The 23,544-nt window shown below is 43.9% G+C and overlaps 1 protein-coding gene across 2 annotated transcripts in view; it reads left to right on the forward strand.

Annotated features, from left to right (window-relative positions):
* Positions 1-23,544, forward strand: part of PLEKHM3 (pleckstrin homology domain containing M3) — a 401,278-nt gene that overhangs the window by 276,078 nt on the left and 101,656 nt on the right. For both annotated transcript variants that reach the window (XR_005780515.1, XM_040440444.1), the window contains exon 6: positions 14,959-15,022. Coding sequence is in view for 1 of the 2 variants with exons in the window: in XM_040440444.1 (XP_040296378.1) it covers positions 14,959-15,022 (64 nt within the window). In the remaining variant the exon portion in view is untranslated. The remainder of the gene's footprint in view (positions 1-14,958; positions 15,023-23,544) is intronic.

Below are 23,544 nucleotides of genomic sequence, written 5' to 3' on the forward strand. Positions count from 1 at the left end.
TGCCCCATAAGACGCAGGGGCATTTTTACCCCGCTTTGGGGGGGAAAAATGCGTCTTATGAGGCGAAAAATACGGTACTGCTTGTTTCCAGGGGGTTATGGCCACCGCTACAGCGAATATATGACCACCAGAGAGACTGGTGCTTTTTCCTATATTGTGCAAGCATAGCCACCGCTGCTGGATTGCATGGGAGGGGCGGAGATCTGGCCACAACCTGACAAATATACTGCGAACCAGCCAGATGAAAACTGCTGCTTTTAGGGGATGGGAAAAAAATAGCAATACTGTCAATAAGTTTTTACGTTCTAAATGTTGTTTTTGAGTTTGTTTTCTGGCATAAATAACATAACAATATTCTCTGTGTCAGCACAATTACAGTGATACCAAATACTTATATGTGCATTTCCCACGGTCAAGGATTCTCTTTTTTCCTTCTATTTCATAAGAAGGAGATAGAATTAGATGACCTTGGAAGCTTTTTAATCCAGTCTTCACACAAAATGTATAACAGGTATCTGAGGGGAGATAGGGTCCACAGGTCACTATGTAGTATCTGTGCCGTACAGCACGCCGTGCCTATTGTAATACTGCCCATGTCCTGAAGTCACACTGACCCCTAACACAAATGTATGGGTAAACGGGAGGAGGTTCAATAGAATGTATGCCCATACATTCTATTGAACCTCCTCCCGTTTGCCCATACATTTGTGTTAGGGGTCAGTGTGACTTATGCGCAGTATTAAAATAGGCACGGCGTGCTGTACGGCACAGATACTACATAGTGACCTGTGGACCCGATCTCCCCTCAGATACCTGTTATGAATTTTGTGTGAAGACTGGATAAAAAGCTTCCAAGGTCATCTAATTCTATCTCCTTCTTATGAAATAAAAGGAAAAAAGAGAATCCTTGACTGTGGGAAAAGCCCATACCTTGGATCCAGTGATCGACCATATTCAAGGACCTTTCTCTGCATACCTTTTTCATCACCATCTTTCCTATGGATGGCTAGGAGCTGCGCGGTCGCTTCTATGAAATTCGGTTCAGAAAACCAGTCAGTATCTGGTGTGGTCACCATTTGCCTCACGCAGTGCAACACATCTCCGTCGCATAGAGTTGATCAGGTTGTTGATTGTAGCCCGTGGATTGTTGGTTCACTCCTCTTCAATAGCTGTGCGAAGTTGCAGAATATTGGCAAGAACTGGAATACGCTGTCGTATACACCGATCCAGAGCATCCCAAACATGCTCAATGGCTGACATGTCCGGTGAGTATGCTGGCCATGCAAGAACTAGGATGTTTTCAGCTTCCAGGAATTGTGTACAGATCCTTGCAATATGGGGTCGTGCATTATCATCCAACATGAGGTGATGTTCGTGGATAAATGGCACAACAATGGGCCTCAGGATCTCGTCACGGTATCTCTGTGCATTCAAAATGCCATCAATAAAATGCACCTGTGTTCGTTGTCCATAAAATACACCTGCCCATACCATAACCCCACCGCCACCATGGGCCACTCGATCCACAAAGTTGACGTCAGCAAACCGCTCACCCACACAACGCCACACACGCTGTCTGCCATCTCATCCGTGAACAGAACGCCTCTGTAACGTGCCAGACACCATCGAATGTGAGCATTTGCCCACTTAAGTCGGTTACGACGACGAACTGCAGTCAGGGCCAGACCCCGATGAGGATGACTAGCAGGCAGATGAGCTTCCCTGAGACGGTTTCTGACAGTTTGTGCAGAAAATCTTTGGTTATGCAAACCGATTGTTGCTGCAGCTGTCCGGATGGCTGGTCTCAAACGATCATGGAGGTGAACATGCTGGATGTGGAGGTCCTGGGCTGGTGTGGCTACACGTGGTCTGCGGTTGTGAAGCCGGTTGGATGTACTGCCAAATTCTCTGAAACGCCTTTGGAGACAGCTTATGGTAGAGAAATGAACATTCATTGCACAGGCAACAGCTCTGGTAGACATTCCTACAGTCGGCATGCCAATTGCACGCTCCCTCAAACGTTGCGACATCTGTGGCATTGTGCTGTGTGATCAAACTGCACATTTCATAGTGGCTTTTTATTGTGGGCAGTCTAAGGCACACCTGTGTAATATTCATGCTGTCTAATCAGCACCTTGATATGCCACATCTGTGAGGTGGAATGGAGAAGTGCTCACTAACACAGATTTAGACAGATTTGGGAACAATATTTGAGAGTAATGGGTCTTTTGTGTATGTAGAAAATGTTTCAGATTTTTTAGTTCAGCTCATGCAAAATGGGAGCAAAACCGAAAGTGTTGCGTTCATATTTTTGTTCAATGTATATATTTTTTATGTTTTACTACTTTTGCACAATAAAAACCTTTAAAAAAAAAAAAAAATATGTACATATTTTTGGGTCCCAAGACCCATAACTTTTATTTTTTTGTTCTAACGAGCTGTATGAGGGGTTCGTTTTTTGCAACGACTTATAGTTTACATTGGTATCATTTTGAGGTACATAGCACCGAATAAGCAAAAGAACAGCAATTCTGGCAATTATTATAATTTTTTTTACATTCACCATACGGGATAAATTACATGATAACTGTACAGGTTGTTATGGACAACAATACAAAATATGTGGCGATTTTAGTTTTTTCATTTTTTTTTCCATTGAAAAGATGTTTTCCCAATGGAAAAGGGTGTATTTTTTTATTGTTTAACTTTTTTTTTTAACCATTTACTAGTCTCACAAGAGGCAATCTTTTGATTGCTCCTATAATACCATGTACAGATTTTCAGGGCAGGAGCGTTACTAGGGTCTCAAAAGATCCGGGGCCCAAGTCCCAATGCATATGCCCCAATTCTTAATGCATATGCCCCAATTCAGTTTCATGTAAATAACATCACTCCCTCCCCTAGCCACCTTCAGCATACAGTCCCATGTAAATAAAATCACCCCATCCCTAGCCACCTCCAACATGCAGTCCCATGTAAATAATATTACCCCTCAACATTCAGTCCGATGTAAATAATATCACTCCCTCCCACAGCCGTCTTCAACATATAGTCCCATGTAGATAACATCACCCTGCCCCAGCCACCTCCAACATGCATTCCCATGTAAATAACTTCCCTCCCTTTGGCCCTAACATACAGTGCCAGTTAAATAACTACAACTTCCAACATTGCTCAGCCTCTTACACTGAGTAATCTACCCCTTCACTTACTTCTCCTCCTGTAGCAGACCTTACTTCAGCTTCTTCCCAGGACTTCTCTTTACTGCTGAGCCGTCCTCTCCTGCACTCGTCACATGATGGTGGCATCATCGCAGGTCCTTTTCAGCTACTGCAGTTAGAACTGATCACATGGACTGTGATGTCATCACAGGTCCTTTAGATCTTCTAGTGCATTAGATTCAATTGTATTGCAGTCCTGAGGATGGCAATACAGTTGGATCTATCTGGCAGGCAGTACATTCTGGGCCTGGGACAAAACATCAGGGGCCCAGGCCCTGAATGTTTTAACCTAGCAACGCCCCTGTTGCAAGGTATTATACTGTCAGTGCTATACTTTAATCTGCGCCAGAGAAGCACAGTCTGATCAGTATGCACTACAGGCAGGCCTGCGGCCATCATTAGCCTTCATGCTGCCATTCCAGGACACCAGCACCCCGAGACCTAATTTGATGGGCGACTGAGGGAGTCCCTCTCTCTAAACCACTTAGTTGCTGTAGTCACTATTGACTGTGGTATCTAAGGGGTTAAACGGCCTGGATCGGTGTTTCTGCCTGTCTGGACTGTCCATGCAGCGCTTAGACTGGGTGGCTGTCAAAAGGCGGCCAAGGCCCATTAGTGACCACTGTAAAAAGGCGCATGGGTGGCCACTAATGGGTTAAAGTGGTTTTTTTTTGTTTATTTCTCAATGTACACCAAACTTTTGTTTTTTAGAGTGACAACTGGGTCTTTCCTATTATTTAAAGGGGTTGTCTAGCCTTTACCAAGTAATGGCCTATCCTCAGGATAAACCATCACTAGCTGATCTGGGGGTTGCGGTCTGATACCCACATCCCCCAATCAGCTGTTCAGGTGTAGCTCCTGTGTTGGAAGTTAGTGCCGGAACTACACAGCTCTCTTAAATTTGTAGTGGAGGGAGCTCATTACTACAGCGCTGCTCCCATTGAAGTCATCTTTAAAGCTTACCTAATCATCCAGAAAACGTTTAATTAATCAATACCTCAGTGTGTATACATGAGGAATAACAATATTTCTGTCCATTATATGACTTGTATCGCACAGATCTGGTAGGTGGAGACTAGCTCCTATCCACTTAGACAAAACGTAGAAGATAATCTGCTTCATAACTTTCTCACACTCACCCAGAAACAGCACTAGGATCATCAAGGACATTACAGAGAGGAATTGACCTGTACTGATGTGAATAAAGCATTTGGGCTGAGATAGAAACTTCCTATTTAGCACTAGCAGTCTATTTGGTGTCCCTCGGGGTGTCCTGTATCACTCTACTCTTTCTCTGCCTTTCCTCTATAGACCATTTAAAGACCTGGTGTGCCATACATGTACAACAGATGTCAGGAAGGGGTTAAAAATTTGAGTGAATATCAATTAATTGTGTAGAACTTATTCAGGGAATAATGGTCAGAGACAGGAAAAAAGTAGTTTTAGGTTACATGCACTCGAAAGTTGTTTTTTGCGTCCGCAAATTGTGCGTCCGCCCAAAAAAACGGATGCGGCATCCGTTTTTTTGGGAGGATCCGTTTTTTTCCACATATTCCTTGTAATAAATGCCTATCCTTGTCCGCAAATGTGAAAAAAGTAGGACATGCACTATTTTTTTTGCTGAAGGGAAACACGGACAACGGACGCTGAACACAAACAGATGAACTATCAGCATTTTTTTACTGACCCATTGAAATGAATGGGTCCCCATCCTATCCGCAAAAAAAAAAACGGAACGGAGGCCGAGAAAAACAACTGTCGTGTGCATGAGGCCTTACTCTATTGTTTTCTACTATGTTTTAAAGGTGTTAATTCCATCTGCATATACACTTCTGGAACCTGCTGTTATCTTGAGAATGGGGGCCCGTATCTCGTCACTGTGAATTTGTAGGTGTAGGACTCTCTCCATTCACTTGTATAGGAGTTGTGAAAAAACATAGTAAGCATGCTCAGCTATTTTCAAAAGTTCCATAGAAGTGAGTGCAGAGAGCCGTGCACATGCAGTCATCCCTAAATTCACTGCGACATGAGATGGGACCACATTCTTAAATTAGGAGCAAGTGCCAGAGGTGGGAAATGCACCTATTGGACATTTATGATATATCCTGTGTGTCCAGATGAAAATGCCCCTTTAATCCCATCCAGACGTCCACGTACATGTAGAGCAGAAGTCTGGTATTTACATATAGAGCCCAATAAGCTTCCGTTTTATACAGCAGACACCCAGAGCTAATGTCTGTGATGGGTGTTAATGCAGATCACGGACATTTAACCCTTCAGATGTTGTGGTCAATTGCGACGCTTTTCTCTAGGAGTACTGTGCTCCTGGAGCCTGAACGGTTCCCCTCAGATTGGGGGAACCGTTCATTTGCAATAATAGCCTCGAGCCTGCTAGAGGCTCATCTGCCTGCTACTGCAATGTTCCTATGGAGAGTAAAAAGTGGACAACCCCTTTAATACCATGGGTCTACATGGCTGACCAGGTACATCACCAAGCAAAATGTCATGCATATCTGATGAAGAGTTGTAAAGCATGCTGGACTTCATAGAGTTGTGGAAACATGTTCTGTGGAATGGCGAATCACACTTTTGATGGACAGTCTGGGTTTGGTGAATGCCAGGAGAATTTTAACTGCCTAACTGCATTGTGCCAACTGTTTGGTGGAGGAGGGATAATGCTGTGGGGTTGTTTGTCAGGGGCTGGCCTAAGCCCCTTAGTTCCAGTAAAGGGAAATCTTAAAGCTTCACCATACCAAGACAGTTTGGACAATTGTATGCTTTCAATTTTGTGGGAGCAGTTTGGGGAAAGCCCTTTCTGTTCCAACATGACTGTGCCCCAGTGCACAAAGAAAGGTCCATAAATGCGTATTTGGCTGAGTTTGGTGTGAAGAACATCTACTGGACCACACAGAGCTCTGATCTCAACATCATTGAACATTCTTGGGATGAACTAAAATGGAGATGGCAAACAAGGCTCACTTTTCCAACATCAAGGTCTGACCTCAGTTGTTTTTCTAGATGTTCCCATAGACACACTCCAAAATCTAGTAGAAAACCATGATCTGTAAGTACACCCAAATCCTTCTCTACAAGTGACTTTCCCAGCTTTACTCCCCTTAGGACATACGGCATAATATGATGCATATAGAGTATTAGCAGCCAGATGCATAACTTTACATTCATCCACATTTATTCTTATTTGCCAAGTGGATGCCCAAAGACTTGTCCAAGTCAGCTTGTAGTTTATAGACTGCACAGTACGTAGCTGGGTGTCATCTGCATAGTTAGAAATAATGCTATTAGCCCCATCTTCTATATTATTAATAAAATAAGTTAGATAGTAGTGGGCTCAGCACTGAAACTTGGGGTACACTGGGTACCATTCAGAATACAAATTAATGACCATGGACACAGTCCTTCAGCCTATAGACCATATTTTACCGATTAAGGCCTCATGCACACGACCGTTGTGTGCATCCGCGGCCGTTGTTCCGTTTTCAGTTTTTTTTCGCGGACCCATTGACTTTCAATGGGTCCGTGGAAAAATCGGAAAATGCACCGTTTGGCTTCCGCGTCCGTGATCCGTTTTTCCAGTCCGTGAAAAAAATATGACCTGTCCTATTTTTTTCACTGACAACGGTTCACGGACCCATTCAAGTCAATGGGTCCGTGAAAAATAACGGATGCACACAAGATAGTCATCCGCGTCCGTGATCCGTGTCCGTGATCCGTGTCCGTTTTTCCTATCATTTTCAATGCAAACTTGACTTAGTTTTTTTTTTCACTTTTCATGTCCGTGGATCCTCCAAAAATCAAGGAAGACCCACGGAAGAAAAAACGGTCACAGATCACGGAACGACGGAAATACGTTTTGCGGACCGCAAAAAAAAACGGTCGTGTGCATGAGGCCTAAGGGGGTCATTTATTAAACAGAAATACACCTAAATTAGGTGTATTTCTGGTGACGATTGCGACGCAAAGGACCCTTGTGCCACAGTCTGTGACTTTTCCCCGCTCAAGCCAGGTCTAAAAAATTGGGTGTGGTGTGGGCAGGGAAGGGGACGGACAGCTAGTCTTACATTTAGAAGCGGCGGTAGATTCGGCGAAGTTATGTAGAGGCCGGCGCCTCTTCATCAGTGATGGCCAGTCCGCAGTGTTCGCCAGCGAACACATGCGGGCTGCCATCTTGACTCACAAGTCCGGCGATGCACAGGTAAGCCCTTACCTGTGTCGCGAGCCGGTGTGAAATCAAATGCGGTCACCGGGAGCAGGTAGTTCTGAAAACAGCCCGATGAAGGCCCCCGGCAGCTGTTCTCGGAACTGCCTGCTCCCGGTGACCGCATTTGTTTCAGACCGGCTCGTGGCACAGGTAAGGGCTTACCTGTGCATCGCCGGACTTGTGAGTCAAGATGGCAGCCCGCATGTGTTCGCTGGCGAACACTGCGAACTGGCCATCACTGCTCTTCATAACTTCGGCAGTGTATGGCTTATTAAGACCGATGTCTAAAATGCTGGTCTTAATAAATGTGCCCCTAAGTGTCTATGAGGGCCAGTAATAATTGCCTTTGCTAAATACAGTTGCGTAATCCATATTGCAGTTCAATCTGGCATTGGATGTGTATTGTCACCCACCGCTTTCTTGAGAGACAACTAGTGATTGCCAGGAATTTTAGCAGCCAAAAGTGAATGGGCTTCTGTGAATTTTAGGACATGTGAGGAGATCACATGATGCTGACACAGTAGTGAAAAGTAGCATTGGGACTTTTTTTTTATGTGATCTGTGTGGTCTCGGGTGTGTCAGGGTTAGGCTTAGGGTTGCTGGTGTGGTGGACATGGCTTCTCAGGATCGTTATGGACATGCATTCTAGGCATAACCTCCCCCCACCTTGCTCCACCCTGATTGTTCCTGTTCTTGTGCCTCCATTCATACACTGCAGTTTAAGATATAATTTCTGCCTTTGCTGGAAGACCAGGACGGACTCCTGCTTATAAGAGTTGTCAAAGAGAAACCTATGACAAGCAGGAGGCAGTGTAGAGCTTCATTACATACAATGTGCAGAGGCTCTGAAGTGGGAGTTAGGGGGGCAGACATTCTCTGTCACTGATGTATTATTTGCTGCCCTTACAGGTGTTATAGTTATTATTTAGAGTTATTGAAAACTTTACTCAATGCCAGAAAATTGTATGAAACAAAAAATAATAAGCTCATGTGTTTCCTGTGCTGTTCCCAGTGCTGCACCTCCCATCCTTCTCCCATTCATTGTATGCTAAATTGCAGTGGTGACATCGAGGTGAATGGCATGTGATCGCTGCCTCATTGGTTCGGTGTGACATACCCTTGAGGCCCGTGATAACGGTCACATGCTGTACACTTTGACGTCATTGCTGCAGTCTTGTAGACAATGAACTGGTGGATGACGGGAGGTGCAGCCCTGAGAACAAGACTGTATAATGGAGTTTAGGATTATTTTATTATTTTATTTTTATTTTATACAGCTTTCTGGGATTGAGCTAAGTCTTAAATAACTTGTCTGAGGAGACGTAGCACTCTTCTGTCTCTTGCAAACCAGAGGTATAATGGGAAATGTAGGTTGCATGGGAAGGTCTACGTCATTAGGCATAAAGAGCACCTGGTGTAAGAACTCTTGAACTATATTCCAAAAAGAATATTTACTGATTTGCATGGCTGTGGTTGCCTCTGACAACGGAAGTGTGTACTAGTTAATGAGACACGTTATTTGTACTAGTTAAACCTGACGTCACAACTATTATCACTGGCTCAGGCCCATTGAAGTGACGTGGTAATAGTCGCAGCATCACTGGCCTGCGGGACACAGCAAGAAGGTTTCTCAATCAGCTGATCGGCGGGGGTCCCAGGTGTCCAACCCACCAATCAGATGCTGATGGTCTATCCAGAGGATAGATGATCAGTAATGAAAAGGTGTAGAACCCCTTTTACAATAGTGTATGCTGCAAGATATGGGCAAAAAGGCGCTTCTGTAATGTTTTTGTATGAATAATGTGATTATTTATTCCATACGTGTGACAAAGAACTGGACCATTACTGTTAATGATAGCTGAGCAGTAAGCACAGCTCAAGGCAAACAGTCGGTTCACAAAATGAGATTATACCTTTAAATCATCCAGTAAAATCAAATCAATAGTACACAGATGTAGCATTGCCCTAAATTGAGGAGATAGCGTGTATCTAAATGCTACACGATGTATGAGTCTGGCAGGCCTGCTCCACAAACATGCTTGCTGTAATGTTAAGATATTGATCTCGCACAGACATTGATTAATGTCTGTCCACTTAGTCCTGCAAAATATAATAGAGCTAAAGAGATATGTCTATTCTAAAACTACGACTCTGACGGGAAAACCAATTATTGTTTTTTTTTTGAGGGAGCATAATCCCATATTATTCTTTTCTGATTGCTTTTGCCATCTTTTGGGTTTGGATATTATTATTCTTATTATTTTTTTAAGATGGAGAAGTTAAAGGGAACCTGTCACCGGGATTTTGTGTATAGAGCGGAGGACATGGGTTGCTAGATGGCCGCTAGCACATCCGCAATACCCAGTCCCCATAGCTCTGTGTGCTTTTATTGTGAAAAAAACCCCGATTTAATACATATGCAAATTAACCTGAGATGTGTCCTGTATGTGAGATGAGTCAGGGACAGGACTCATCTCAGGTTAATTTGCATATGTATCAAATCTGTTTTTTTTACACAATAAAAGCACACAGAGCTATGGGGACTGGGTATTGCGGATGTGCTAGCGACCATCTAGCAACCCATGTCCTCAGCTCTTTACACAAAATCCCGGAGACAGGTTCCCTTTAAGTGATGCACTCCTTAACTTTCAGCATACTATGTCATAGAGCTTATTAAGAAAAATAGGCCTAAAATATATTAAGACTTTCTGTGTTTTGAGAGCAATTACATGGGCCATAAACATGGTCAGGAGGGCACCTCATTGACTTCTATGACAGTTTTTCAGTCATGCTGTGTGACCTTGCAGAGGTGTCCCTGTGTTATCTACAGAGGTGTTACTTGTCATTGTAATTCTGCCTGTGGTGATAATGATAATAGCTACTGAAAAGTTACCTGTACAAAAAATCACGACTAGATAGATAGATTGATTTTTTTTAAAATCTAGATCGTGACATGAGAAATAAAAAATAAATAAAATACGGTATAAAAAAATCATAAAACATCATTTATACAATAGGTATTTTTCTCTGACACATTCCCTTTAACCCGTAGGATACCAGCGCCGTACATGTCTGAACTGGGTCTGAAATCCCAGTGCCGTACAGCGACGGCACGCTGAACGAGCGAGCGCACGAGCTGCGCCCGCCCGATCAGCTGCAGGGGTCTGGCAGTCACTGATAGCTGGACCCCTGCTGTATGCGTCGGCATCAGTCAGAACACTGATGCTGACGCATTAACCCTCGCACTGCCACTGTCAGCGCTGACTGCAGCATGTGCGGTATCCTGACGGGTCCCGGGTGTCCATCGGGTCCCCGTGCTACTGTGATGGGGACCCGATGGCTTGGAAGGCAGCCCGATGCCTTGATCTCACAGGCAGGAAGGCTGTAAGTGTATTAGTGTAATACACTTACAGCCAATGCATTACAATAAAGATGTATTGTAATGCATTGTACAGGGGATCAGACCCCCAAACGTTTACATCCCAGAGTCGGATAAAAAAATTAAGTAAAAAAATAAAGTTTTACAAAATAAAAAATTTAAAGTTTCAAGTAAAAAAAAAAAGCATCCTTTTCTCAAAATAAAGTAAAAATAAAAAAAGGGAAAAAGAGAAAAGTAGACATATTAGGTATCGCCATATCTGTATCGACCAGCACTATAAAAATATCACATGATCTACCTTGTCATTTGAACTCCATAAAAAAATAAAAATAAAAACAGTGCCAAAGCAGCTATTTTATGGTAACCTTGCCTCACGGAAAGTGTAATACCAAGCGATCAAAAAGGCGTATTTAGCCCAAATAAATTTTTTCCTACCTAAGACAATCACCCCAAAAATATAAATAAAATATAGCTCTCAGAAAATGGCAACACAAAAACAAGATTTTATTCTCTTCAAAAAGGCTTTCACTCTGTAAAACTTAAATAGAAATGATAGACATATTAGATATCGCTGCATCCGTAACAACCTGCTCTATAAAATATCACATGAGATGCCCCCTCAGGTGAATGCTGTAAAAAATAAAATTTTAACTATGCCAAAACAGCCATTTTTTGTCACCTTGCCTCACAAAAAGTGTAACACCAAGCGAATAAAATGGCTTATGTACCCCAAAATGGTACCAATTAAAACTTTACCTCATCCCGCCAAAAATGAGCTCCCACATAAGACAATCACTTAAAAATAAAAATCAATTGCACCCATAAACCAATCCATCAAAATTTGTGCTGCAAAAGCAATATAGCGCTCCTTCCGTTCTGAATCGTACCATGTGCCCCCACAGCAGTTTACCACCACATATGGGGTGTTGCCGTATTCAGGAGGAAGTAAGTAACAAATTATGGGGTGCTTTTTCTCCTGTTACCCCTTGAGAAAATTTGGGGCTAAAGCAACATTTTATTGGAAGAAATTAAACTTTTCATTTTCACAGCCAAGTGTTTCCAAATTCCGTAAAACGCTTAGGGGGTCAAAGTGCTCAGTACCCCCCTTAATATATCCTTTTAGGGGTGTAGTTTCCAAAATGGGGTCACTTTTTGAGGCTTTTCACTGTAGGGGTACGTCAGGGTCTCTTTGAATACAAAATGGTGCCTAAAAACCATTCTAGCAAAATCTGCCTCCAAAATCCATATGGTGCTCCTTTCCTTATGACCACTGCCATGTGCCCATAGAGCAATTTACCGCCACATATGGAGTATTTCTGTAAACTGCAGAATAAGAGTAATATATATTGAGGTTTATTTTGCTGTTTACCCTTGCTGTGTAGCAAGCAAAAAATTTATTAACATAAAAAATCTACCAAAAAAGTGAAATTTTGAAATTTCACCTCTATTTTCCTTTAATTCTTGTGGAACACCTCAAGGGTTAACAAAGTTTGTAACTAGGGATGAGTGAATCGACTTTTGATGAAACATCTGAAGTCGATTTGCATAAAACTTTCAGTTCCAAGTGGTACCTTGGAACCGAACCCGAGTTCTGGAAATGTTTTTTTACAAAATAAATCAATTTCTGAATTCACTATGCGAAGTCTTGCGAAACTTCGCGAATTAATTACTTCGGCTCATCGGAGCCAATACATTCTAATCCGTACAGTATTGAAATTAAGTTTTATGCAAATCAACTTTGGATGTTTCATCCGAAGTCGATTTGGTCATCCCTATTTGTAACATCAGATTTGAATAATTTGAGGGGTGTAGTTTCTAAAATGAGGTCATTTATGGGTGGTTTCCATTACATAAGCCCCTCAAAATCACTATATAACTGAATTGGTGCTTAAAAAAATGATCTTGGAAATTTTGTTGAAAATATGAAAAATTATTTCTAAGCCTTCTAACGTCCTAAAAAAATAAAATGACATTTACAAAATAATGCCAACATAAAGTACACATATGGAGAATGTTAAGTAATAAATATTTTATGAGGTATCATTTTCTGTTTTAATAGCAGAGAAATAGAAATTTAGAAAATTGCTAATTTTTTATTTTTTTTGGAGTTTCGGATTTTTTCATAAATAAAGGTGAAATATATTGACTCAAATTTATGACTGTCATGAAGTACAATGTGTCATGAGAAAACAATCCCAGAATGGATTGGATAAGTAAAAGCGTTCCAAAGTTATTACCACATAAAGTGACATATGTCAGATTTGCAAAAATCAGCCTGGGATTTAAAGTGAGAAGTGGCTCGGTAGTATAAGGCCGAAAAAAGACATTTGTCCGTCCAGTTCGGCCTGTCATCCTGCAAGTTTATCCAGAGGAAGGCAAAAAAAAACCTGTGAGGTAGAAGCAAATTTTCCCCACTTTAGGGGAATAAAAAATTCCTTCCCGACTCCAATCAGGCATCCAGAATAACTCCCTGGATCAACGACCCCTCTCTAGTAGCTATAGCCTGTTATATTATTACGCTCCAGAAATTCCTTTATTGTACTCACCATCACCACCTCCTCAGGCAGAGAGTTCCATAGTCTCACTGCTCTTACCGTAAAGAATCCTTTTCTATGTTTGTGTACAAACCTTCTTTCCTCCAGACGCAGAGGATGTCCCCTCATCACAGTCACAGTCCTGGGGATAAATAGATGATGGGAGAGATCTCTGTACTGACCCCTGATATATTTATACATACTAATTAGATCTCCCCTCAGTCGTCTTTTTTCTAAAGTGAATAACCCTAATTTTGATAATCTTTCAGGGTACTGTAGTTGCCCCATTCCAGTTATTACTTTAGTTGCCCTCCTCTGGACCTTCTCCAGGTCTGCTATGTCTGCCTTGTTTACAGGAGCCCAGAACTGTACACAGTACTCCATGTGTGGTCTGACTAGCGATTTGTAAAGTGGTAGGACTATGTTCTTATCACGGGCATCTATGCCCCTTTTGATGCAACCCATTATCTTGTTGGCCTTGGCAGCAGCTGCCTGACACTGGTTTTTACTGCTTAGTTTGCTGTTTATTAAAATTCCTAGATCCTTTTCCATGTCAGTATTACCGAGTGTTTTACCATTTAGTATGTACGGGTACTTTCACACCTGCGTTAGGTGCGGATCCGTCTGGTATCTGCACAGACGGATCCGCACCTATAATGCAAACGCTTAGATCCGTTCAGAACGGATCCGTTTGCATTACCATGAACAAAAAAAAATAATAAATTTTTATTTTTTTTTGTTCATGATAATGCAAACGGATCCGTTTTGACTTTACATTGAAAGTCAATGGGGGACGGATCAGTTTGAAAATTGAGCCATATTGTGTCAACTTCAAACGGATCCGTCCCCATTGACAACATTGTAAGTCTGGACGGATCCGTTTGCCTCCGCACGGCCAGGCGGACACCAGAACACTGCAAGCAGCGTTCAGGTGTCCGTCTGCTGAGCGGAACGGAGGCCAAGCGGAGCCAGACTGATGCATTCTGAGCGGATCCGCATCCACTCAGAATGCATTAGGACTGGACGGATCCGTTCGGGGCCGCTTGTGAGCCCCTTCAAACGGAGCTCACAAGCGGAGCCCCGAACGCTAGTGTGAAAGTAGCCTTACTTGCATTATTCCTTCCCATGTGCATAACTTTACATTTGTCATTGTTAAACCTCATCTGCCACTTATCTGCCCAAGCCTCCAATCTATCCAGATCCCTCTGTAGTAGTATACTGTCCTCTTCGTTATTGAAGGGGTTAAAGAGATTGCCAAGTATCTTGATATTGATATAGTGTCCTTAGGAGCAAATGTTTATATTCTAAAGAAAATTTTTAGCACAATAGTGTACCTGGACACAGATCTCCGCACAGAACGTTTGAAAGAGTGTTATCTGCACAGAGCCCTGATCTCAACCTGCTGGAAAAAACAATAGGCTGGATAGACCCAATGCTCTAATGATCAAATTAAACCTAATTTAAAACTGTAAACATGGAAAACTGTGAAGGCTGTTGTAGTAGCAAAAGGGGATCGAGTGTTTAAATGGCTGTGATTTAGGAATGAGATTTTCAACAAACTCATATTGATGTTCACTTAATCTCTAAATTGTTTTTTTCCCACAGAATTTTCCCCCGTGAATATCTTTTTCAGCAAATTCACCTATACTCCCTCGCAGACCTGCAGCAGGTACGTTATGAGTTTTTATTATTTATATTACATGGTTTTAACAGGAAGTAGTATTATACTGTTCAGTGCTTTCCATCCCGTTTTTTTATTTTTTACTATGCCATTACCTTATTACTTACTACTTCCATCTGGTTCATGAGATTGTCCTGACAAATTTTGGACTGTTGTCAAGTATGCACCAGAGACTTTCTTTAACTAGAGTAACTTCTTGCATCTTGGTTGATTTCCTTCACCCTGTCTGCACTCCCCTCCTCTCATTGTGGAAATTGAAATGAATTACTCAGCCTACTCTAGTGGAGATTTGGATTTCGTTTCCATGAGCTGCGGCCTGCAGACAATTTTTTCATATGTTCCTCGCAGTGTGGCATAAGGTTTTCAAGCCTTTGCCAAGTCAAATAAATAGAAGCCACTCTTTTTGGACAATATTATGTTTATATGTATTTTTTCATGTACTAAAATATATGTTCCAGACAATTAAGTGGAAAGAGAGTGCATGTGTCATAGGTAAATTGAAAGTACTCTGGCCTTTAAAGAAGTTACTCAAGGAAGGTTTAATGGACTCATGTGTAATTAAGAAAATGCATTACTTTTCTTCACATTACATCTTTTGCTTTGTTTCCCTTTTTCTTTACCATTAGTGAAAACAGTTCTTCAGTACTACATTGTTCTTTAGTATTTTTCAATACCATGCAGACATTAACATTAAGAATTTAGTACCTCAAAACTCAGCTTGACCTTTAGTGTAGACCCAAACATGCAGATCATAAGGATCTTTGTTGTACTAGAAATTCACAAAGCTGTTTGAACTGTTAACATTGTACAGTGGACGTTTTGGACAATAGATCTGCAGATGTGGAGACGTTGTGTAGCATAGTTGCCCTTTAACCAACAAAGCTGTTTATCAACAGGTGATGATGTTTCGTTGCTCTTGTACTTCACATGCTGATTAGAGGTTCTCAGCAGGACCCTAGTTTCCCATTGAGACAGCTTGGCCCAACAAGAATGGGACAGCAGCACTGTGCTCACACGCTGCATCAGAGGCTTGACCTAAGTTCAGAGAGGAGACCAAGCCAAAGATGCTTTGGCAGTCTACTCCACCAGCCCCCAATTCTACCTCCCATTCCTTACTCCCTATTGTTCACAGCCCTTAGCAAGCATGATAACTAATTAGACGTTTTCAGATTTAACAAGCAGAAAGACAAAGCTTGACAGCTCCTATATACTGCCCTGCTAGTGATGATTGTATTATGCTCACCAAGCCATTTCTAGCCTCACAATTCTCTCGGCGTAATGGGCTGTAATGCAGCATTGGGGCGAACATTAAAACAGCACTAAATCATCGTTAGCTGCTTGATCCCTAACAGTGTTGCAAACTTAATTACTGGACAGAAAGTGATAAAATTGTCATTGAATATATATTAACAATTTCTCTTCATACTAAAAACATTTTATTTATATTTGCTTGTTTGAGGGACTGGATGCCACCATTAGCATGATAACATTTTCTCAATTGCAACTTGGGCCTCTGAGACAACTACAGTCCCCAGATCATTAAGTACATGTTTGTATGGTCACAATACTGAGGAGCTCCATTATACCGTATTTAATATTTCCGGCCTTTGTACACAACAGAATAGAGTGCAATGCAATATGGAGACCATTACAATGTACAGTAAGCCTTTCATTATATTGCATGGAGATTAGGCTGTGTATGACTCTTGACCGCATAGGATTAGCTTTACACAAAAAGTAATAATGATGTAATTCAGCTATGCTAATGCTAACTGAATAGTCAAAGTACTACTTTTGCAATAGTCACAACTGACTGTACTGCAAAATACTCAATCAAGGCCGCCAATTTCCATACATATAATCATATATAGAAATACTAATAATAGTGGGCAATATATTTCCATCAGATATCTTTAGAAAACACTTCAAATATGGTTCCATGGAACCATTATAAGTAAATTTCATCTATTAGGATCTATAATAAAGACTGATTCAATATATCCATCATGGAACCTTTGATGCCTATGTGAGCAGAACCAAAGTAGGACATATGATATTACCATTTTAAGGGTACTTTCACACTAGCAGCAAGGAACTCCGGCAGATATCATTTGTTTCCGGATCCGGATGCCGATCCGTCTGACTTATGCAATGCAATACCATATCTGTGTCTTCGGATCCGGTATTAATTTTTTTCACATTTTTAAAGGTCAGGGCATGCGCAGACCGGGAAACCGGATCCGTTTTTCCAGAACACTTGATACCGGATATGGCATTAATACATTTCAATGTGTTCCAGAATTTTGGCCGGAGAAAATACCGCAGCATGCTGCTGTATTTTCTCTGGCCAAATACTGTAAAAGGGACTTAACTGAAGACATCCTGACGCATACTGAACGGATTGCTCTCTATTCAGAATGCATTGGGATAAAACTGATGCGTTTTTTTTCCAGTATTGAGCCCCTATGACGAAACTCAATACCGGAAAACTTTAACGCTAGTGTGAAAGTACCCTTAGCACTGTTTCCAATATCATTTATTGGAAGGTTAGTTCCCATTGGGTTCCTTGAATGTTGATGCCTGAGCAAAAGACTTGTTGCCAGCAATTTAGCCAATAGAATTTAGACATGCTTAGAGACAATCCAGGAGACTTCTATTCTCAAATTATTACAGGTGATGAAACATGGGTCCACCACCATGGTCCCGAGACCAAACAAGAGTCCATGTAATGGAAGCACCAACTCCAAAGATATTTTGTGTGCAGCAGCCAGCTGGAAAGATCATAGCAACAGTTTTTTGGGATACAGAAGGTATTTTATTACTTAAATTCAGGCCACACAAGACCACAATTACTGTAGACACCTATGCTTCAACAATGTTACGTGAGGCAATCCAACAGAAACACTGGGGGAAATTGTCAGTAGGTGTTTTGGTGCTTCACAACAATGACCCAGATCACAAGTCTCGCAAATCACATGCTGCTATCAGGGAATGCGGCTTCATGGAACTTAACCATCCACCCTACAGTCCAGACCTGGCTCCCATGTTGATTACTTTCTCTTTCGGAACCTGAATACATTTTTGCGTGAGCAATGATTTCCTGATGATAATGCAGTTAAAGAAGCGGTAAGAGGGTACCTGCAGCAGCAAGAAGTCTTCTATTCTGAGGGCATCTGATCACTGGAGGCAAAGTGGAATAAGTGTGTTTAAGTCAAGGGTAGAGTTGAGCGAACACCTGGATGTTCGGGTTCGAGAAGTTCGGCCGAACTTCCCGGAAATGTTCGGGTTCGGGATCCGAACCCGACCCGAACTTCGTCCCGAACCCGAACCCCATTGAAGTCAATGGGGACCCGAACTTTTGGGCACTAAAAAGGCTTTAAAACAGCCCAGGAAAGAGCTAGAGGGCTGCAAAAGGCAGCAACATGTAGGTAAATCCCCTGCAAACAAATGTGGATAGGGAAATGAATTAAAATTAAAATTAAAAAAATAAAAATGAACCAATATCAATTGGACAGAGGTCCCATAGCAGAGAATCTGGCTTCACGTCAGCAGAGAATCAGTCTCTTCATGCCATAGCAGAGAATCTGGCTTCATGTCAGCGCAGAATCAGTCTTCATGTCATAGCAGAGAATCAGGCTTCACGTCACCCACCACTGGAACAGGCCACTGTCACACATTTAGGCCCCGGCACCCAGACAGAGGAGAGCGGTCCCGTAACAGAGAATCTGGCCTTATGTCAGCGCAGAATCTGTCTTCATGTCATAGCAGAGAATCAAGCTTCACGTCACCCACCACTGGAACAGGCCACTGTCACACATTTAGGCCCGGCACCCAGACAGAGGAGAGAGGTCCTGTAACAGAGAATCTGGCCTTATGTCAGCACAGAATCTGTCTTCATGTCATAGCAGAGAATCAGGCATCACGTCACCCACCACTGGAACAGGCCACTGTCACACATTTAGGCCCAGGCACCCAGGCAGAGGAGAGAGGTCCCGTAACAGAGAATCTGGCCTTATGTCAGCACAGAATCTGTCTTAATGTCATAGCAGAGAATCAGGCTTCACGTCACCCACCACTGGAACAGGCCACTGTCACACATTTAGGCCCCGGCACCCAGACAGAGGAGAGGTTCATTCAACTTTGGGTTGCCCCACAATATAATGGTAAAATGAAATTAAAAATAGTATTGAATGAGGAAGTGCCCTGGAGTAGAATAATATATTGTTAAGGGGAGGTAGTTAATATATAATCTGCACAAGGGATGGACAGGTCCTGTGGGATCCATGCCTGGTTCATTTTTATGAACGTCAGCTTGTCCACATTGGCTGTAGACAGGCGGCTGCGTTTGTCTGTAATGACGCCCCCTGCCGTGCTGAATACACGTTCAGACAAAACGCTGGCCGCCGGGCAGGCCAGCACCTCCAAGGCATAAAAGGCTAGCTCTGGCCACGTGGACAATTTGGAGACCCAGAAGTTGAATGGGGCCGAACCATCAGTCAGTACGTGGAGGGGTGTGCACAGGTACTGTTCCACCATGTTAGTGAAATGTTGCCTCCTGCTAACACGTTCCGTATCAGGAGGTGGTGCAGTTAGCTGTGGCGTGGTGACAAAACTTTTCCACATCTCTGCCATGCTAACCCTGCCCTCAGAGGAGCTGGCCGTGACACAGCTGCGTTGGCGACCTCTTGCTCCTCCTCTGCCTTCGCCTTGGGCTTCCACTGGTTCCCCTGTGACATTTGGGAATGCTCTCAGTAGCACGTCTACCAACGTGCGCTTGTACTCGCGCATCTTCCTATCACGCTCCAGTGTAGGAAGTAAGGTGGGCACATTGTCTTTGTACCGGGGATCCAGCAGGGTGGCAACCCAGTAGTCTGCACACGTTAAAATGTGGGCAACTCTGCTGTCGTTGGGCAGGCACTGCAGCATGTAGTCGCTCATGTGTGCCAGGCTGCCCAGAGGTAAGGACAAGCTGTCCTCTGTGGGAGGCGTATCGTCATCGTCCTGTGTTTCCCCCCAGCCACGCACCAGTGATGGGCCCGAGCTGCTTTGGGTGCCACCCCGCTGTGAACATGCTTCATCCTCATCCTCCTCCACCTCCTCCTCATCCTCGTCCTCCAGTAGTGGGCCCTGTCTGGCCACATTTGTACCTGGCCTCTGGTGTTGCAAAAAACCTCCCTCTGAGTCACTTTGAAGAGACTGGCCTGAAAGTGCTAAAAATGACCCCTCTTCCTCCTCTTCCTCCTGGGCCACCTCCTCTTCCATCATCGCCCTAAGTGTTTTCTCAAGGAGACATAGAAGTGGTATTGTAACGCTGATAACGGCGTCATCGCCACTGGCCATGTTGGTGGAGTACTCGAAACAGCGCAACAGGGCACACAGGTCTCGCATGGAGGCCCAGTCATTGGTGGTGAAGTGGGTCTTATCCGCAGTGCGACTGACCCGTGCGTGCTGCAGCTGAAACTCCACTATGGCCTGCTGCTGCTCGCACAGTCTGTCCAGCATATGCAAGGTGGAGTTCCACCTGGTGGGCACGTCGCATATGAGGCGGTGAGCGGGAAGGCCGAAGTTACGCTGTAGCGCAGACAGGCGAGCAGCGGCAGGGTGTGAACGCCGGAAGCGCGAACAGACGGCCCGCACTTTATGCAACAGCTCTGACATGTCGGGGTAGTTGCGAATGAACTTCTGCACCACCAAATTCAGCACATGCGCCAGGCAAGGGATGTGCGTCAAACCGGCTAGTCCCAGAGCTGCAACGAGATTTCGCCCATTATCGCACACCACCAGGCCGGGCTTGAGGCTCACCGGCAGCAACCACTCGTCGGTCTGTTGTTCTATACCCCGCCACAACTCCTGTGCGGTGTGGGGCCTGTCCCCCAAACATATGAGTTTCAGAATGGCCTGCTGACGTTTACCCCGTGCTGTGCTGAAGTTGGTGGTGAAGGTGTGTGGCTGACTGGATGAGCAGGTGGAAGAAGAGGGGGAGGAAGCTGAGTAGGAGGAGGAGGAGACAGGAGGCAAAGAATGTTGCCCTGCGATCCTTGGCGGCGGAAGGACGTGCGCCAAATAGCTCTCCGCCTGGGGCCCAGCCGCCACTACATTTACCCAGTGTGCAGTTAGGGAGATATAGCATCCCTGGCCGTGCTTACTGGTCCACGTATCTGTGGTTAGGTGGACCTTGCCACAGATGGCGTTGCGCAGTGCACACTTGATTTTATCGGACACTTGTTTGTGCAGGGAAGGCACGGCTCTCTTAGAGAAGTAGTGGCGGCTGGGAACAACATACTGTGGGACAGCAAGTGACATGAGCTGTTTGAAGCTGTGTGTGTCCACCAGCCTAAATGACAGCATTTCATAGGCCAGTAGTTTAGAAATGCTGGCATTCAGGGCCAGGGATCGAGGGTGGCTAGGTGAGAATTTACGCTTTCTCTCAAATGTTTGTGAGATGGAGAGCTGAACGCTGCCGTGTGACATGGTTGAGATGCTTGGTGACGCAGGTGGTGGTGTTGGTGGTACATCCCATGTTTGCTGGGCGGCAGGTGCCAACGTTCCTCCAGAGGCGGAGGAAGAGGCCGAGGCGGCGGCAGCAGCAGCAGAAGAGGCCGAGGCGGCAGCAGCAGAAGATGTAGCAGGGGGAGCCTGAGTGACTTCCTTGTTTTTAAGGTGTTTACTCCACTGCAGTTCATGCTTTGCATGCAGGTGCCTGGTCATGCAGGTTGTGCTAAGGTTCAGAACGTTAATGCCTCGCTTCAGGCTCTGATGGCACAGCGTGCAAACCACTCGGGTCTTGTCGTCAGCACATTGTTTGAAGAAGTGCCATGCCAGGGAACTCCTTAAAGCTGCCTTTGGGGTGCTCGGTCCCAGATGGCGGCGGTCAGTAGCAGGCGGAGTCTCTTGGCGGCGGGTGTTCTGATTTTTCCCACTGCTCCCTCTTTTGCTACGCTGTTGGCTCGGTCTCACCACTGCCTCTTCCTCCGAACTGTGAAAGTCAGTGGCACGACCTTCATTCCATGTGGGGTCTAGGACCTCATCGTCCCCTGCATCGTCTTCCACCCAGTCTTGATCCCTGACCTCCTGTTCAGTCTGCACACTGCAGAAAGACGCAGCAGTTGGCACCTGTGTTTCCTCATCATCAGAGACGTGCTGAGGTGGTATTCCCATGTCCTCATCATCAGGAAAAATAAGTGGTTGTGCGTTAGTGCATTCTATCTCTTCCACCCCTGGGGAAGGGCTAGGTGGATGCCCTTGGGAAACCCTGGCAGCAGAGTCTTCAAACAGCATAAGAGACTGCTGCATAACTTGAGGCTCAGACAGTTTCCCTGATATGCATGGGGGTGATGTGACAGACCGATGGGCTTGGTTTTCATGCGCCATCTGTGCGCTTTCTGCAGAAGACTGGGTGGGAGATAATGTGAACGTGCTGGATCCACTGTCGGCCACCCAATTGACTAATGCCTGTACCTGCTCAGGCCTTACCATCCTTAGAACGGCATTGGGTCCCACCAAATATCGCTGTAAATTCTACTGGGACCTGAGGTAGTTGGTTCACTAGGACGTGTGGCTGTGGCAGAACGGCCACGTCCTCTCCCAGCACCAGAGGGTCCACTAACACCACCACGACCATGTCCACGTCCGCGTCCCTTATTAGATGTTTTCCTCATTGTTCCCGTTCACCACAATTTTGAGAATGGCAAATTTGGGAATGCTTTTTCAACCCAGAACAAAGTCTGCTTTTACGGTCACTACAAATAACTTGACCAGCTAAAACTGTGCAGATTTGGTTGAATAGAGATGTGAGACCTGTTTTTTTTTTGCGCTGTGTGACAGTTATAGGTTTAATCACAGAATGACACTTCTATCAGCACGCTAGCGTGTGTCTTAGGTTTTTCTGAATGATACTATCAATAACTTCAATGTAAGATTTTCTTTTTGGGATAGATTTCAAGTAGGCCTGAAATACCACAAACTAGTTATTTTCAGAATGGCAAATTTGGGAATGCTTTTTCAACCCAGAACAAAAAGTCTGCTTTGACGGTCACTACTAATAACTTGACCAGCTAAAACTGTGCAGATTTGGTTGAATAGAGATGTGAGACCTGTTTTTTTTTGCGCTGTGTGACAGTTATAGGTTTAATCACAGAATGACACTTCTATCAGCACGCTAGCGTGTGTCTTAGGTTTTTCTGAATGATACTATCAATAACTTCAATGTAAGATTTTCTTTTTGGGATAGATTTCAAGTAGGCCTGAAATACCACAAACTAGTTATTTTCAGAATGGCAAATTTGGGAATGCTTTTTCAACCCAGAACAAAAAGTCTGCTTTTAAGGTCACTACAAATAACTTGACCAGCTAAAACTGTGCAGATTTGGTAGAATAGAAATGTCAGGTCTATTTTTTAGGCGCTGGGTGACAGGCTCAACTTGCCCCTGATGTAATATATGGCCAAAAAATAACCAGACTGTTGATGGTTAAATGCACTTCGGTGACACAGGCTCAGCCTGCAGCTGATG

The sequence above is a fragment of the Bufo bufo genome, chromosome 7, assembly GCF_905171765.1.
Source record: "Bufo bufo chromosome 7, aBufBuf1.1, whole genome shotgun sequence".
NCBI lineage: Eukaryota > Metazoa > Chordata > Amphibia > Anura > Bufonidae > Bufo > Bufo bufo.